Raw genomic sequence first — 15,567 nt, forward strand, 5'->3', positions numbered from 1 at the left:
AAGAGGTGCAAATACTGCTGGGCTATCCATATATAGAGTAATACACATGGAGAAAGAAATGATGATGATTTCACCCTAAGGATAACTCGACTCTCCTAATATCTCAAAAGGTGTAAAAGCAGTGTATCTTTTTTGTATCACTAAAATGATAACATCCCCATGGGAAAATAGCTTGAGTGTATTTATGAAACAAGCTGAATGCTTTTGTACCTCTATCCACACAAAATGGTATAAAATTAACCCTGTGGTTGTCACAAACGGCTGCGCCGGTATCTGAGAAATGATTGTACCTTGAGGTGATACTATGATGGCCCCCCTGGTTCTCAAAGGCTCCTTGCTTTATAAAACTGATCTTGCTGCTGCAATATGCCCCTAGAGATGCTGGAAATATTGTTTTATGATAGACTTGTATTCATACTATGATATAACACCCATATAATGGCAGATATACAGAAAGGGACGCTATGATGTTTTTATGAATGCTCAGAAGTGGTTCAAAACTGGCCAAAAAATGCTACTGATGGCTGGATCCAACCAGACACTGTACTTTTACGACTGTAGCAAATGGAAGTACCCAAAATGAGTCCTCCTGACAAGTCACCAAAATTGCCATAAATCGAAAAAAATATTATTGGCGGTGTCCGTATAATGTGTGACATCTGCTATGGTCATAAAAGTACAGTATTGCACACCAGATATTCTTGTGACTGCATCTATGAACTTGTGTACTTACACCAGACATGACTGGTTAATAAAAAGTGCTACATACATGTACAGGAAAGGAACAATAGTGGGGCATTACAATGAACGAGCAAGGCATGATAAAATTGTCGCTTTGCCTGATCTCAGACACTTGAGGTCAACTTTGGAGAGACAGCTTGGCTTCTTGGCAGAAGCACGACTCAACGGCATCTGGTGTAACACTTGTGTGACAAAATTTATAAAAAGTGGTGCAGGACCTACTTTGCACACCGAAAAGGATCTACTGCTCTTGCAAGACCTCAATAAAATATAGAAAAAATAGTTATATATAGGTAAGGTGCATGCATATTGACTCATGCAAAGCCATCTGTGAAGAGCAGATGTGGTAAGCTACAGAATGCAGATTTTCCCAAAATTTATAAACCAGGATACCATCTTAGTAGAAGGTGGTCAAAAATAAGTGGTTAGAAAGAGGTACAGATAGAGTGGTTAGAAAGAGGTAAAGATAGAGTGCTCCAAGATCAAGTCCCAAGCCAAGCTACTTCCCACCTCTGTATCTTCTTGCCGTCTCTGAAAATGAATGGAGCAGCGGTAAACCTGTTGTAGTATTTGAGGTGCAAGGTGCACTGACCTGCTGGATGCGCATCAGCTGCACCGCACCAAGACATCGACGTGACACGTTCACTGCGTCATGCCATATTTGAATATGGCTTTTCTGTTTTAGATATGATGCACGCAGAGCACTCTCGGCTCTGGCACCGGTTCATTCCCCGCCACGTTTCTCTTTGTCTCAGCTTCTTCAGCATACTAAGTATTGGACTGAGTATATTAGGAAGTAGATAACATATATAAGAACGCGATGTATTATCCTAGAAATTTATCGTTGATTATTTGTGAATCCCCTGCCTGTGTGAAGATTTCCACAACAAAACCTGAGACAGGAAAGGTGTGCAAGCCAATTGTGGGCAGTGGAGAAGGAGCTGGTCACACATAATCAATGAAGCACTATCCACAGCTTAACTAATGTGAGGTGTGCCAGCCATAGACAATGTCCTGCTAGTTGGCGCGAACAGTGCAGACAGCTTCACGAGTGTTGAGAAGTACTAGTAGTGTCTCACAATCTACATGGAAAATGCTGTCCTGGAGAATTTGGCAGTGTTCAAAAGTTGTCTGAATTGCACAGGCCACCTGAAGACGTCATGATATCTCTAAGCTTGACAGCCTCCAAGTGCACTACATAGAGAACCGGAAAACTCTGTCAGTTTCACAGTTCTGGAAATTGTGTGACATCAATGATCGAGGGAGGAATCAGTGATACCAAAGTCATGCTGATCATAGTTGGCCGAGATGCAGGCTCGAATCTGCCCTGCCAGAAAACCCTAGAAAACTACATGGACAGATTCAGACCTAAAGGCCTAATGATTTGGGCACCTGCATAGGCTAGCAGTTGTTGCCCACAAGCTCTAGCACCATCAGACAACCTGAAGACCAGGCAGGGCTGCAAGTCTGTGTGAGCCTGTGATGCCTGCCATGATGCCGTCCCCTGTTGAACGGATAAGTGTCTCAGGTGATCAGACTTGTTCTGGACTGTCTCACATATGTAATGCGTGCTGCACATGGACACTTGTATGATAGGAGTTTCATTTTCCGATGCGGACATCATTTGTTTCATCTCCAGTAGCTTATAAAGACTCATACCTGATCTCCACTCTGTGTGCTCTTGTGCCTTCACATCCAAAGAAAGCTTCCTTTTATTGCTATTGCATTATGGCCTATGTTTACACTGTACTAGCTTACAGTGTTTCACCTTTGTGTGTTAGGTACAGTGATAAATGTGTGCTCTTTTGCCTTCGCACCCAGACTTACAGCATTCTGCCTTTGTGTGTTAGACCTCTCATGCTACATGCTGTAGAAGGGTTTTCAGCGCCAACACCAAGAACTTACATTTACCTTCTTTCCGCATGTACACAGATGGTGGACGGTGGCATGACCAGGAAGACAGGACGTAGGTGACACCGCAAGTGACGGAGTACCCCGCGACCTGAGGGCGGCAGGAACGTGCATGTAAATAGGGGCCCGCTGTGCACGAGCATGCCGAGTCATCGCCTGTCGGAGCGGCGCGCCATTCCCGAAGCCTGACGCCACTACTTCGTTTTCCATCGCATTCGCAGGTTCTTCCCCAATAGAGACCCTTTCGTTAACGTTTACCTTCACTTTCCGTACACATAGACCTCCGGCCGAGAGCACGGCAGCGGAGCAGCGCTCGCATGTATATTAAAGGCGACCTCCCGCCGTCGAATGGAGCAAGCTCCCCTTTCCCCCACCTTCACCTCTAAAGTCTGCCCCTCCGAGCTTCGGGCACATCCTAAGAGCATCGAGAATACACTCGCGAGAGCGCGAGACGAGGTTCGCCCGCGACGAGTGCGGGCACGAGCATTTAAGTAAGAGTTTTATTAGATCGTTCATCGAGCTTAGTTACGCGTTTAGATATCGAGTTTAGTCATCGGCCGTTCCCTCCCCACACGTAAAGCCCCGCATATATCGAGCGCCGACCTGTACGTAGAATCCTCCTCCACAATGCTCTTGTATGAGCCAGTTCTCGCTCACACAGCCATTGATCATCACTCTATGATAACATTCCCCACTTCCCAAAGATACCATCCAGATGCCTTCATCAGTTCTAAGAACCATTAATATCGAGCTTATGACGAGACAATGATGGTCTGAGGCTGATCATCACTTATCTCCAATGCCTGAACACCTCCCACCCCTTCTCCTGCCCTGCCCCTGCAATAAGGCTTCTTCACTAGCTGGCATAAGTCCTCCAATTGTGCACTTTGGCCACAGTGGTGCCAAGCCATTTTGTGCACTCGAAGACCCTGGGAAAGACAAGAAGAGTGCTGAGGTGCCTAACTAGCATGGCGCGAGCACAATGAGTACAGCGAGCATGCCAGAGGACTTTCTGGTTGCCAAGCAGTCTGCTATTGGTGCCAATTTCTGCCACAGCATGCGTGGCTCAAAAGGAATACCACATGGCCACTATAGTGGTGAGAACAAGTCTTGCTTTCCATGCTCATTACGTGCCAAGAGAAAGACCAAGTGCCAGTTGCTTGTGCTTGAAAACCTCAATGTACAGTAACGAGCTTGCATGGAGTATCAGTTTACGATTGCATCTGCCATTTTGTGACTCTGGTGTCTGTACCACAACTTTCACTACCTCCATAGATCAGGTGGGCTGATGCCACGACATTCATGTAGTTCAACTTGTATGTATGTTGTACATTTATAATACATGATGTATTGACCTTTTTGAGGCTGGCTCCGAGTGCAGCAAAGCTTGAAGATGAGTTTCTACCATGCTGGTCATCTCCCAGGTGTTCAGACCTCAGGACCTTGATCTTACATTGTACAGTGTGCACTGCAGCATGTGCGCAACAGCCAGGTTCGTGTGGCTATGCTGGCCATCTTGTAAAACTATCTGTTGGTTGATAATTCTGTATCTAGTGTGATGCTTAGTAATCATCACAGAGGTCATTGCCATACTAGAGGTCATGAGATTGTATGAAACTTGAGGTGGCAGAAAACAAACCCAGATACGGAAATATCTGACAATACTGCATCTACAGTGGCCGCCAAAAATAACGCACAGGACTACGGGGGGGTGTCAAAATCCCCCTGTATCTCCATGACTGCCGTAGCTAGCTAGATAATGTATATATCAATCTTACACTAGGTTACTTGTAGCATCTTTCTGAGGTGTCAGTTTGATGCAAACACTAGGTGCCAGAAAAAATGTGGTGAAAATGGCTAGAAAATGAATATATATTGCGAAAATCACAGAATAATATAGACCACAGAGTAAAATATGCTTGGGTCCAAGTAAAATTTTATACTATGTGATGCTACTGTAACAAATTTATAGTATAGCACCCAGTTCAGATGGCTGAGCTGTGAAGACAGTTACACTGATATGATTTATTCATAGAATTGAAATATTTATATCTCCACAGCACCCAGGAATAAAGGTACAAGACTCGGTGTACAGGATGATATTTACTAGAAAATGCATGTAGTATCTTGCTATACACACCCCAGCTGTTGGTGATGTCAATAAGATACAAGCATACATTCCTTTATTTTGTAGTGAATAAATATGTCTCCATAACTCAGCCATCCGAGCTGGGTGTTATACTCTAAATTTGTTAGAGTAGCATCACATAGTATAGAATTTTACTTGGACCAAAGCATATTTTACTCTGTGGTCTATATTATTCTGTGATTTTTGCAATATTACTCATTTTCTAGCCATTTTCACCACATTTTTTCTGGCACCTAGTGTAAGATTGATATATACATCATCCAGCTAGCTACAGCAGTCATGGAGATACAGGGGGATTTTGACACTCCTTTGTAGTCTTGTGCATTATTTTTGGCGGCCACTGTATAGTGCCAGGAGTCCAAGCTTGTCTCAGCTCTTGGTGATCAGTTTCTGAGCGGCCAAAAGAACAGCTCACACTACAGGCATGAGCTGATTTCAGATCACCTGAAATGTCCTGGTCAAGCCATCAGAACTGTTTCATTTTTGAAGACTTAACCAGGGCTTTCTGGTGTCCCAAAATGATAGATTTGCTACCACTTTTGTAGCCATTTGTGGTGCAGGAAAATGATAAATTTTGTGTAGCCTGAAATGAACCTGAAATGACTCAATATGGCTACATTTCAGTACAGCAAAGAGTTCATGTTTCAGGACTTTGTGGCGCATTTCAGGACATCTGAAAGAACACATGTAGAAATGATTTCCGCCTCATGTTTGCAATGAGGAAAGGTCCAGGCAAGGAAATTTTTTGATGGTCCTGAAATTGCCATTTCTGATAGATTTTGAAGCCATTTTATGAGCTAGAAGATTTTTACTTGAGATAAGTCAGAAATGTCCTAAAAATGTACTACAAATTTGCTGTTAATGGTAATTTTAGGACCATTAAAAATTTTCCTTGCCTGGACCTTTCCTCATTGCAAACATGAGGCAGGAATGATTTCTACATATGTTCTTTCAAATGTCCTGAAATGTGCCACAAAGTCTCCTGAAACATGAACTCTTTGCTGTACTGAAATGTAGCCATATTGAGTCATTTCAGGTTCATTTCAGGCTACACAAAATTTATCATTTTCCTGCACCACAAATGGCTACAAAAGTGGTAGCAAATCTATCAGTTTGGGACACCAGAAAGCCCTGGTTAAGTCTTCAAAAATGAAACAGTTTTGATGGCTTGACCAGGACATTTCAAGTGATGTGAAATCAGCTCATGCCTGTAGTGTCACTCCCTGTTGCAGTACTGATATTTCAATCAGCATTTGATCTGAATGCTACATTGGTTAACCCCATTTTGATCCATCTGAAACCAGTCATCAGGAAAATGTTCAGATGTTGTTTGCGCTTCTTGTGTTTGGACCGATATGCCCTGAGCACCTTGATGGTGTTGGTCAACACCTCAAAGACAGGTCCCAGCAACCTATAAGGCAAGCTAAGGCATGTCGTCTAATCTAAACACCTCCAACACCTGGATGTTTTCCTGATTTATACGCTAGTGGAATCTCCCATCCTATCTCCTTTGCAAAAGAAAATTGCCTCTACAACGTGACATGTGCATATGCCATAACGCGTTTGTCAATATACGAGAATACAAGATCATGCCAAGAATAGGGATATGTCAAGATGAAAAACAAAAAGCCGGGGAGACATACAAAGACGGGTAGTACACTGGATGACTCACTTGACTGTCTAATCATCGATGGGGCCCGGCGCGGCCTGCGGCGGGTGGTCCAAGGACTTCATACTCTTGTTGTCGAGCCTGGTCATTGAGTGCTGCTCGGTATCATCCGACTGCGTCAAGCGTCCGATATGAACTTGCATCGGGTTAGAAACGAACGCCATTGGCTGCGAAGGTGCACTCGCGTTATAGGTTGCGGTGTTCCGGCCGTGAACGAGACCTAGCCCGACGCGAGCGATGATCACAAGGGGGGTAATGGACTGCAGGGGACATCAGAGGCCGTATCAGCCGTCTTTGCAGAATCCGAACGTACCGCAGCCTGACTCAGACAGTATGTGGCGCCTCCTGCGCTGCCGACCTGTCCGGTGGCGTCCAAGCAGAAGGAGATGAGGGTGGCCCCGGCAAAAATGCCCCCAGACTCGAGGATGCAGTAGACGGTGGCGCGGTATGTAAATCTGCCGCCGGCCGAATGGCTCTTCCGGCCCGCCCACCAGAGTTTGCCGGCAATTGCAAGTGTGACGGTGGTATTCATGAAGATATCCAGAGACCAGCCAGCCAGACCCCAATGTTGAACCGATGTCGCAGCGCCACCACCAGCCTTCTGTATAATGCCGCCGGTGACGTAGGCGCAGGCTGCAAAAGCGTCAGCTTCCAGTGCCATTGCACGGGGGTGGATAAGCGTACAAAAGTGGGCAAACTCGACCACAAGCTGCAATTATCAATGTCAGCTAACGTCTCCAAGTGTGGGACAATAGACGTACAGGTATAAGTACAACTTTCCAGTTATGTCCCCAGACGACATACAGCCTCCAGATCTATAGCAGTAAAGTAAGCACAGATGGACGATACAGGTCGCGCAACTTACGAGAAGGAGATCCTGAAGTAAGACTACGGTGATGTAAATTATCAAGTGTGCACTGTCAAGCGAATCTGCAAGAAGCCAGTACTCGTCCCATGCCACAGGATTTCCGACCAAGGCAGGATTCGACAGAGAACGGTATAGCTGGGTAAACGCCACAATTTCATCACTGGTGGACACAAGCCACAGCAGGTAGGACCAGATTATGAGGTACCTAGCATTTCGTAGTCCGTCAGTGGAAGCCAGACGAATGGTGTACTTGACCGTGCCTACCAATTACGCTCCTTGCGGCGGAATAGGACATGGAGAGCGCCTCCAAAGATGATGCAGCTACGGTATGAGATAAAAATCAGCAGCAGCTCGCAGTATAAAAGTCATACTTTATCCCTTGAAATCCATTGGTCAAATGCTACTTGATGATGAGAGACACCGACTCACCATATAGAATAGCAGATGTCCAGATCGCCGTCATCGTAGAAAGGCCGAGGGGCGGGAGTGTGATAGGCGGAGCTGGAGGTGCAGCGGCATCGAGGGAGGAAATGTCGGCTATGGTGGGCATGATGCGTACTGGCCGGGCGTACCGTGGAGCGTTGCTCATTCACGACTTATAAGCCATATTCAGCATGTGGAGATACTGGTTCCAACCCCGCAAGATGCCGGCGTGTCGTGTGCCGCAAACGATGAACTATCGCCCGAAGGCCCTCGTTGACAGCTGGCGTGAGACGGGCTTCAACTATTCGTGGCAGCAATTCTTATCTGGCTGGACGAACAGATGATCGGAAAGATGCTTTCACGGATGCGGTCCTGCGTACTTCAATGGTCTCCACATCTGCTGAGTAGGGCGATACAAATCGCCGCGGTATCACTGAATCGAGGGTCAATCAAAGGGGCTGTACTCGTACCTTACCGCAGCGCAGACGTACAGAACCTACGTCGTGAGAGTCTACGTTCCGTGCAGCGAAAGCGCGCCCAAATTGAGTAATCAGCGATGTCACTGAAGGCAAGAGGTGCACGTTCACTCACAATATTTGGGCCCGAGAGTGTGACTTACGGCGCCCCGGGCTTCAAGCTTTCAAAGGCCCATACCGTCTCATTGAGACTAGACCGGTTTCGACCCCCGCTGTCGTAGCGGACGAGTCCGGGCGACTGCCACGGTGCGCCCAGCCGTTGGCGAGGTCGCGGAAAGATTTTGAACCGGACGCTTTCCGATCATTGATCCGTAAATAAGCGCTTTTCGCCACGAGGCTGCATGTGCTCGTTGTTCTCCCTGCACCCACGGTTCTGACATAAGCCTTAAATATCTGAAGATTGAACAGCGGCTTGCATGTTCATTAATCATTCGACGCTCCATGAGGATGCACTTGCTCCGACTATCTCTGGGTGCGGCGCCGCGTTGTACTTCAGGCTTTACCGGTCACCGGCCGAGCCCGCATTGGGCAGTAGCTCCCGCGAACCTTCGGTGCGGATGCGAATCAGCTCCTCCACTGAGGCGCGACTCCGAGTGAAAGGTTCAGGGAGAGGGCAGGACTGTGTGGTTACCGCATAAACAGCTGTCGACGCGAGGCGTCGACAGCCTGATTTCAATTCCGCAGCGAGCGGGACGCTTTCCGTGTATGGCGCCCGGTTACATGACATGACCGTGTACAGTAAACACAAAACCGTAGAAGTTAAAGCATGACATGAAAAAGCAGCCATCAGTAAGGCGTTACCGAGAAAAGGCACGCAACAGGAGCAGAGTCACAAAGACGGGTAGAGCAGCTGCGAAAGTGTCCATGAAAAGCATACCAGCCAAGCCAAGCCAGAAGCAAAGAAAAAACAGGGCGGGAAGGGAGGGAAAGCGAAAGGAGCAAGACTCGAAGCCTAAAGCAGATGGAGGTCAGATCAGGCGAGGCGTGACGAGACTGCTAGCACAAACCTAACGCAGATGGAAGTCAGACGGGACGAGGTGTGCGGCCCCTGTCCCTCGCGGCTGCACCTATATACCATCTGCGTTCAGGAGGATCCCAGTTAGGTACGTCCACTGCTGACAAAGCGTCGGCGACGTACCTAACACTCCTGAGCAGGTTTGTGTTCGTCCGCTGTCGGACTCATCCTGCTGCGAGCAGGGGAACGGAGGCCGCGGGCCTCAAGGTGGCGAGGATGAGCGTTTCGAGTCTGTTTGCGCACGTCGCTCATTCGACTTGTGTAAACTACCTTTAAACTCGATTAATGGCGTCACCATGCAGCCGTACCTATCGAAGACATTCTTGAGGAGGTGCAGTAAGTTTGTTGGAGAATTTCTCCGCAGGAGGTATACTTGCGGGAGCACCGACTGCTATGTTGCTCTTCACTAGGTTCGAAATAGGGTAGAACATGATATGCACACACGGGGGAAAAGGCTGACTTTCTAGACTGGGCAGTCTCCGCCGAGCACAATTGTGCGTCGTCGCCTGCCGTAGGCACCGCCCGGGAACCTTGTCATGGCTCGCGGCACGGCTGCATTCCCTCAGAGAATGTGATTTGGTAAGTGCGTGCCATCGCTTTTCGGAGCATATGGATCCACATCCTACGGCCCGGGCAAGCAGAGCTCGGCTCTTCTCGATGCCAGTGAAAGCTCTGGGTGTGCTGCACCCATTCTCGTGTGCAAGAGCCGCTCTTCCAATGGCAATTTTTTTGGCACGGATGTAATGTGTGCAATGATGCCGAGCCACCTCAAGCCCGAGATGACAGCCTCGAGACAGTTCCATGGCGTATTCGAACCGACGCGAATCTCAACTTGCGCTTCATTTGAGTAAATGTGGACACAGTGCGGCATCGGGCACCCTGGGAAAAGATCGCGGCACGCGAATGAATACTATGGCCCCCAAGCCTGTGATTGGATTCATCATGCGTGATCGGATTGGGGTCGGCTTGTCTTGAGAGGGCTGGGAAGGCTGTGGAAGGCCCGCTCCGACTACGGACAGAACCTCGGGACCTTACTATGAGATCGGACGCCGCTCATCGCGTGGGAGAAACGTTGTAGAGGTTGCGCTATCTCACGCTGTGGCGTTTGGTTGACAATCCGTATTACCCAAGGCGCACCACCGTACCCCTAAACCAATGTTGTCAATGCTGGAATATGCTGTGCTCTCGTGAGGAAGAGAAATATAGTATGATGGAAAGGAGAGCCTCCGGGTGGGGAAACCTCTAAGATATATAAAAATAAGTTACGCTCAGCAGAACTTTGACTTTGACCTCAGGCTACATCTAGACCCCGGTATACCGTAACACAGCGTGGCACTGTGATTCCTCTCGGGGACACGATCATCATGCACTCGAGCTATGGACGATACAGCATGCACAAGAGAGTATCACTGTCGCACTCATGCCAGAGGACAGAGTTTATCGGAAAATAGGACATGTGCCCTCTTTGGCCTGCAATTTGTGCTCCGTTAACAGAAGCGAAGCACTGCAGACCGCTCCTTTACGAAGAGAACGCTTGTCTGCCTTGCCGTTGCTACACGTCCATGATGAGATACTCGCATGGTTTCTTAGCCTTAAGAAGCACGCACCTCGTCATTGGGAACATTTCTAGGGAAATATACCGCGATGGAACTGAGTAGTACGGTAGGCGGCGCTCGATGAATGTCTTGAGCTCGTCGATGGGCGCCGAAGACGGGCTGACGGTCCCCCAAAAATCCGTACCAATGAGCAGAGACACTGCCCTGGTGACACTGGGGTGCGCCTCCATTACGGCTGCCACGCCGTCGAGTTCGACGCGGAAACCCTGCACAGGGCGGTCTGTGTGAGCGAGCCATTCGCGTTTTTGTCTTAGCCTGTGGGAGCACACCTTGACTTTTACCTGATCGTCCAGTCGACCGAAATGCTCCAGCTCGCCGTGTTCGTTCCAGCGGCCGAGGTCTCCCGTGTCAAACGTCATCCTGTAGTGCACACAGTAAGATCACAGAGCTAGAGAGACGAGGGTTGGTTACGTGCCCGTCGTTGCAGAAAGGGTCTGGGCGGTACCGATCGCGCGTTAGCTCCAGCTTGTTCACGTAGCCTGACGTCACGCAGGCGCCCGCCGCCCACATCGTGCCGATGCAGCCTATCGGTAACGGCTGCAGGTTCTCGTCGAGGATGTACACTCGGTTGTTGGAGGTCGGGGCCCCGATGTACAGGGGCGTGAGGTGCCGGTGACGATGCATCGTGTTCACGATTGTAGTCTGCACCGCACAAATAAACATGAGCCGTGTTTCCGCCGAAAAAGCATCCATCAGGGAAAAACGCCAGCGCCACACAGCGCTTCGGGTGCTGCGGGGTTCTGGTAGACTGGTAGAATGGTACCCGATTCGGCAGCCCTCTGTGGCTCTCGCTGCGCCTCCGTGGCACCAGTAGCTACCCGCCTTTGCTCAGTAGTTCACCGCAGTATGGCAGTAGCTTGTTTGTAGGTGCGAGTAGATTGTTACCACTTTCGGGGGCGCGGCGCACACAATCGCACCATAGATGTTAATGAGGGAAAACATATATTTAAACATATATTATGTTAGGTACATGTTGGTATGCTACACCTCCCTCTCATAGTCATATACTCATCACAACTTCGGCAGCATAAACAGTAAGCATAAGAGTACATCTGCAGCATGACTTAGAGCTATTCATGGTAACAACAGAGAAGGCAGTACTCACACCTAAGTACCAGGCTCTTCAGCGGTGGTCACCCTACTCAGCCTGGGAAGCGGCATTGGACTTGATAGTTATGAGGGACATGGTGGAGAGATCAGCATAGCCGGATTTCTATGAGCTAGTGCAAAATTAGCTCAGTAATAGCCAAGTCGTGCAGAGAGAATACTTACCTTGTCTGCCACCTGTATAACCCTGCTGTCCGCGTCCACCTGTATCCGAGTCTAGCATGTGCACATGCTAGCCTGATAGGTCCAAAAATCAGTGATATGTTGGCTAAAGAAAGAATATAATGGCAAAGGACAACCCGGCCCTCCGCAGCCGCTTGCAGTTCGTGATGCTTACCGCGCAGTCCACAAGCTCCTTACTCAGCGAGACAGGGCACGGCCCTAGGGCGCACTGTCATTTTTCTTGCTTGCTCCGCCGATGGTAACGCGGCATGTCGGTAGCAGTATGCTTGGGGTCCGGGAATATCGCGAGCTTCGACTACCACAGCCAGCTCTTGTCTGTTCTTCCAGAGTCCCAGGGAAGGCGGAGAGTCAGTGACGGCTATAGTCTCGGCAGCATACCAAAGGGATGGTCGAGCTGCATTACCATGGGCTGATGTGGAAGCTGGGACGACGAGATGTTCGAGCGCTTACCTTCGTCCGTCGCGCCATCATCCAACACTTTAGGGCAGACGTCTTTGTACTTCGGCAGACGCCTCTTGAGCTTGAGCTTGAACATCCACACGAGTTTGCCTTGGAGTGCTGCTCTTCGGTGCATTAATCTAATTTTAGTCCAGTAATGACATAGGTGTGTGTCCCGCATACAAATTTGCACATTGTAGCTTGAATAACCAATATATAACTTCTGGCATACCGTAGTGACCCCTAAAATGTGTGCGCTGCCGCTGGGTACTACCAGGCACTCCTGAGCCTCTACGCGTGCGCTACCCGACAAGGGCAGATGCGGTGGCTCAGGGTAGCAAGCGCCCTCGCTACGTAGTCAGACGCTGCTTCCTGATGTCGCCGCACGCACCTCCGTGGGTCCACAGCAGTTGTAGAACGCCTTCCCGACGGACCACTCGTCCGCGAGCGCCTGAGAACACGGCTCGCCCGCGGTCGCGACGACGCGGATCGCAGGGTAGTACGCGGCGCGGTAGCACTGGAGGATCGTCGGCGTCGCGACGACGACGTGCACAGACTGGAGCGTGCGCTCCCATTCGAGCTTGCTCGAGCCCCGCAGGACGAGTGTCCCGCCGTTGAGCAGGCAGCCGAGGACTTCCCAGACACATGTCGAAGGCCACGCTGAGCAGCTGCGAGACCTTAGTCCCGGGGCAGATACCGAGATTTCCAGGTTCGTGGCAGAGCACTGCGATACGGGTGATGAGCAGACGCTATGAAGAACGGCGGGGATACATACAGTTGGTTACGTTCCTGTGAGACGCGCTCACGCCCTTGGGCATGCCAGTTGTGCCTGGAGTATGGTTCGGTCATAGATATGCAGACAGGGAACGGCAGCGTACCTGATGTGTAAATTACGTAGGCCTCATCGAGATATAAACTCTGCTCTTGGATTGGGAGTTGCATTGTGCCGTTGCCATTAGAGGGTGCGAAGTCTTCCAAGCATAGTACTTGCAGACCGTGGGGAGCACGGTGCGTAAATACCGAGGTGCAGACAATAAGAGCAGCGCCGGATTCTTTCAGCACGTAGATGAACGTCTACTCGGTGACTACGCCGCCGTCCAGAGGAATGTATGACGCGCCCGATTTGAGGATACCAAAGATCCCGACAAGCATGCCCAGGGAGCGTTGGACGAGGAGGCAGACTCTAGAACCCCTTTCCACGCCCTTCTTGCACAGCTCGCGCGCGAGCATATCGGAGGCTTCGCCGAGTTGCTGGTAAGTTAGCGTGGCACCAAGGTGCGAGCGGCCGAAAGAGCAGCTCACTCCCTGTCATGGTAGCGAAATTGGGTGAGTTCAAAGCGCCCGCTCGGATTCGCGTCCCGCTGATGGGCTGGTGGTTCCCAGAAGGACTCATGCTGGGCACGCAGGTATCTGCACACAATGACCCACGAGGAATTGCGCCTTACCCTCGAGGCCGCGCAGGGCGTTGGGCCGGCCGGTTGACATGCATCGGGAACATCAGCTTGAGGGCGTGCTCGAGTTCCTGCCGCAACACTCGACACTGGGCGGACCGTTCTTGTGCCAGGTGGCGCTTTCAGTGCACCTGCGTGATGTGACAGTCATGGCGGTCGAAATCCTGCGCCACGGCACTGCTGCGCGACGCATCATAGGATTTCGTGCGTGTGCTCCCACCGTATCTGCGTATTGTCGTCGGAGACTACCGCGGCGCGCTGGTCATCGACGGCGGCAAGCGCAGACAGGTGGAGGGCTGGACTCTGGAGCACGCAACGACAGCGAAGGGCGGGTCCTGGCAGAGCGCAACCGGTGGCTGGAGGACAGCTAACAGCATCAATGATACCTCCGGGCCAGTTGGGACCTGCGCGCGTCCCCGCGACCGGCAGGCGTTCAACGTTCAACGTTTAACAGTGAGACTGGCGGCAGAAACACCGGCTTATGTGCCACCTACCTCAGCCAGCAGATAATTATAAATATGTGAAAGTTTGAATATCATACGCGCAGAGTATACAGGGGTGACACAACAAAAGAGCTGATAGCTGGTTTGGATATAAGCTGGTTTGTATATATATATACGAGAGGGTGACCCGTGCTACGCACGAGCAGAGAAAATTGAAAAAAGAGATTGAGAGAAGAAGTCAGAAGAGAATTAAGAGAAATCGAATGAGACATGAGAGGAACGCGCCGCCCGCCGCCAACCTTCGGTTGGCTGGGCGTGCAGCGCCCCAGTGAGAGGCGCCTCGTGAGAGGGATCACTGGCCAATGAGAGTGCATCTTTGTCTCGGGGCTTTGACGTCCGAGGTGTTTTATTATATTAGACGAGAGGGTGACCCGTGCTACGCACGGGCAGAGCGAATTGAGAAAAGAGATTGAGAGAAGAATTCAGAAGAGAATTAAGAGAAATCGAATGAGAAATGAGAGGAACGCGCCGCCCGCCGCCAACCTTCGGTTGGCTGGGTGTGCAGCGCCCTGTGAGAGGCGCCTCGTGAGAGGGGATCACTGGCCAATGAGAGTGCCTCTTTGTCTCGGGGATTTGACGCCCGAGGTGTTTTATTATATTATATATATATATATATATCATATTACACCACCTGCAAGCTATCGTGTACCTGGGGTCCTACCCTGCCGGTCCTGCGGAGACTGAATCCGAGCAGGCGCTTCGAGCTCACCCAATTTCGCTACCATACTGTTGCAGTAAGTTTCAGTTGGCACTTACTGTTTGCAGAGTTGCTGAAGCGGACGACGAACTTGTAAAAGCTCGTCGGAAGGCCACTAAGAAGACTTCGGGCTTAGGGGCGGACGAGATGGGCTTCAAGGTCGAGGACAACAGTCCTAACAAGTGGTGGCACCAGTATGATGCTATTTGTATCGTTGCTACTAGTACTCAGCATCGTTTTTCGCTAGGTAAGACGAAGGAACTGCACCTACCGGGCAGTAGACGAAGTCTAGCTAGGCCTACCCGTAGCCCAGACGTTTT

At 50.0% G+C, this 15,567-nt stretch overlaps 2 protein-coding genes across 2 annotated transcripts; both read right to left on the reverse strand.

Moving 5' to 3' along the window:
* Window positions 1-6,273: 6,273 nt before the first annotated feature.
* Window positions 6,274-8,023, reverse strand: PHACADRAFT_250931 (uncharacterized protein). Its single transcript, XM_007392549.1, has 9 exons — window positions 7,992-8,023; window positions 7,768-7,971; window positions 7,703-7,709; window positions 7,603-7,659; window positions 7,336-7,543; window positions 7,232-7,285; window positions 7,155-7,179; window positions 6,784-7,103; window positions 6,274-6,730 (listed from the first exon to the last, which is right to left on the reverse strand). The coding sequence occupies exons 2-9, from the start codon at window positions 7,925-7,927 to the stop codon at window positions 6,482-6,484; spliced, it is 1,080 nt and encodes a 359-aa protein (XP_007392611.1). The 5' UTR covers window positions 7,928-7,971; window positions 7,992-8,023; the 3' UTR covers window positions 6,274-6,481.
* Window positions 8,024-10,401: 2,378 nt separating this feature from the next.
* On the reverse strand, window positions 10,402-13,440 carry PHACADRAFT_115500 (uncharacterized protein). Its single transcript, XM_007392550.1, has 6 exons — window positions 13,372-13,440; window positions 12,988-13,320; window positions 11,284-11,510; window positions 11,138-11,228; window positions 10,860-11,074; window positions 10,402-10,804 (listed from the first exon to the last, which is right to left on the reverse strand). The coding sequence occupies exons 3-6, from the start codon at window positions 11,490-11,492 to the stop codon at window positions 10,690-10,692; spliced, it is 630 nt and encodes a 209-aa protein (XP_007392612.1). The 5' UTR covers window positions 11,493-11,510; window positions 12,988-13,320; window positions 13,372-13,440; the 3' UTR covers window positions 10,402-10,689.
* Window positions 13,441-15,567: the final 2,127 nt, after the last annotated feature.

This window comes from Phanerochaete carnosa (assembly GCF_000300595.1).
Source record: "Phanerochaete carnosa HHB-10118-sp unplaced genomic scaffold PHACAscaffold_2, whole genome shotgun sequence".
Classification (NCBI taxonomy): Eukaryota; Fungi; Basidiomycota; class Agaricomycetes; order Polyporales; family Phanerochaetaceae; genus Phanerochaete; species Phanerochaete carnosa.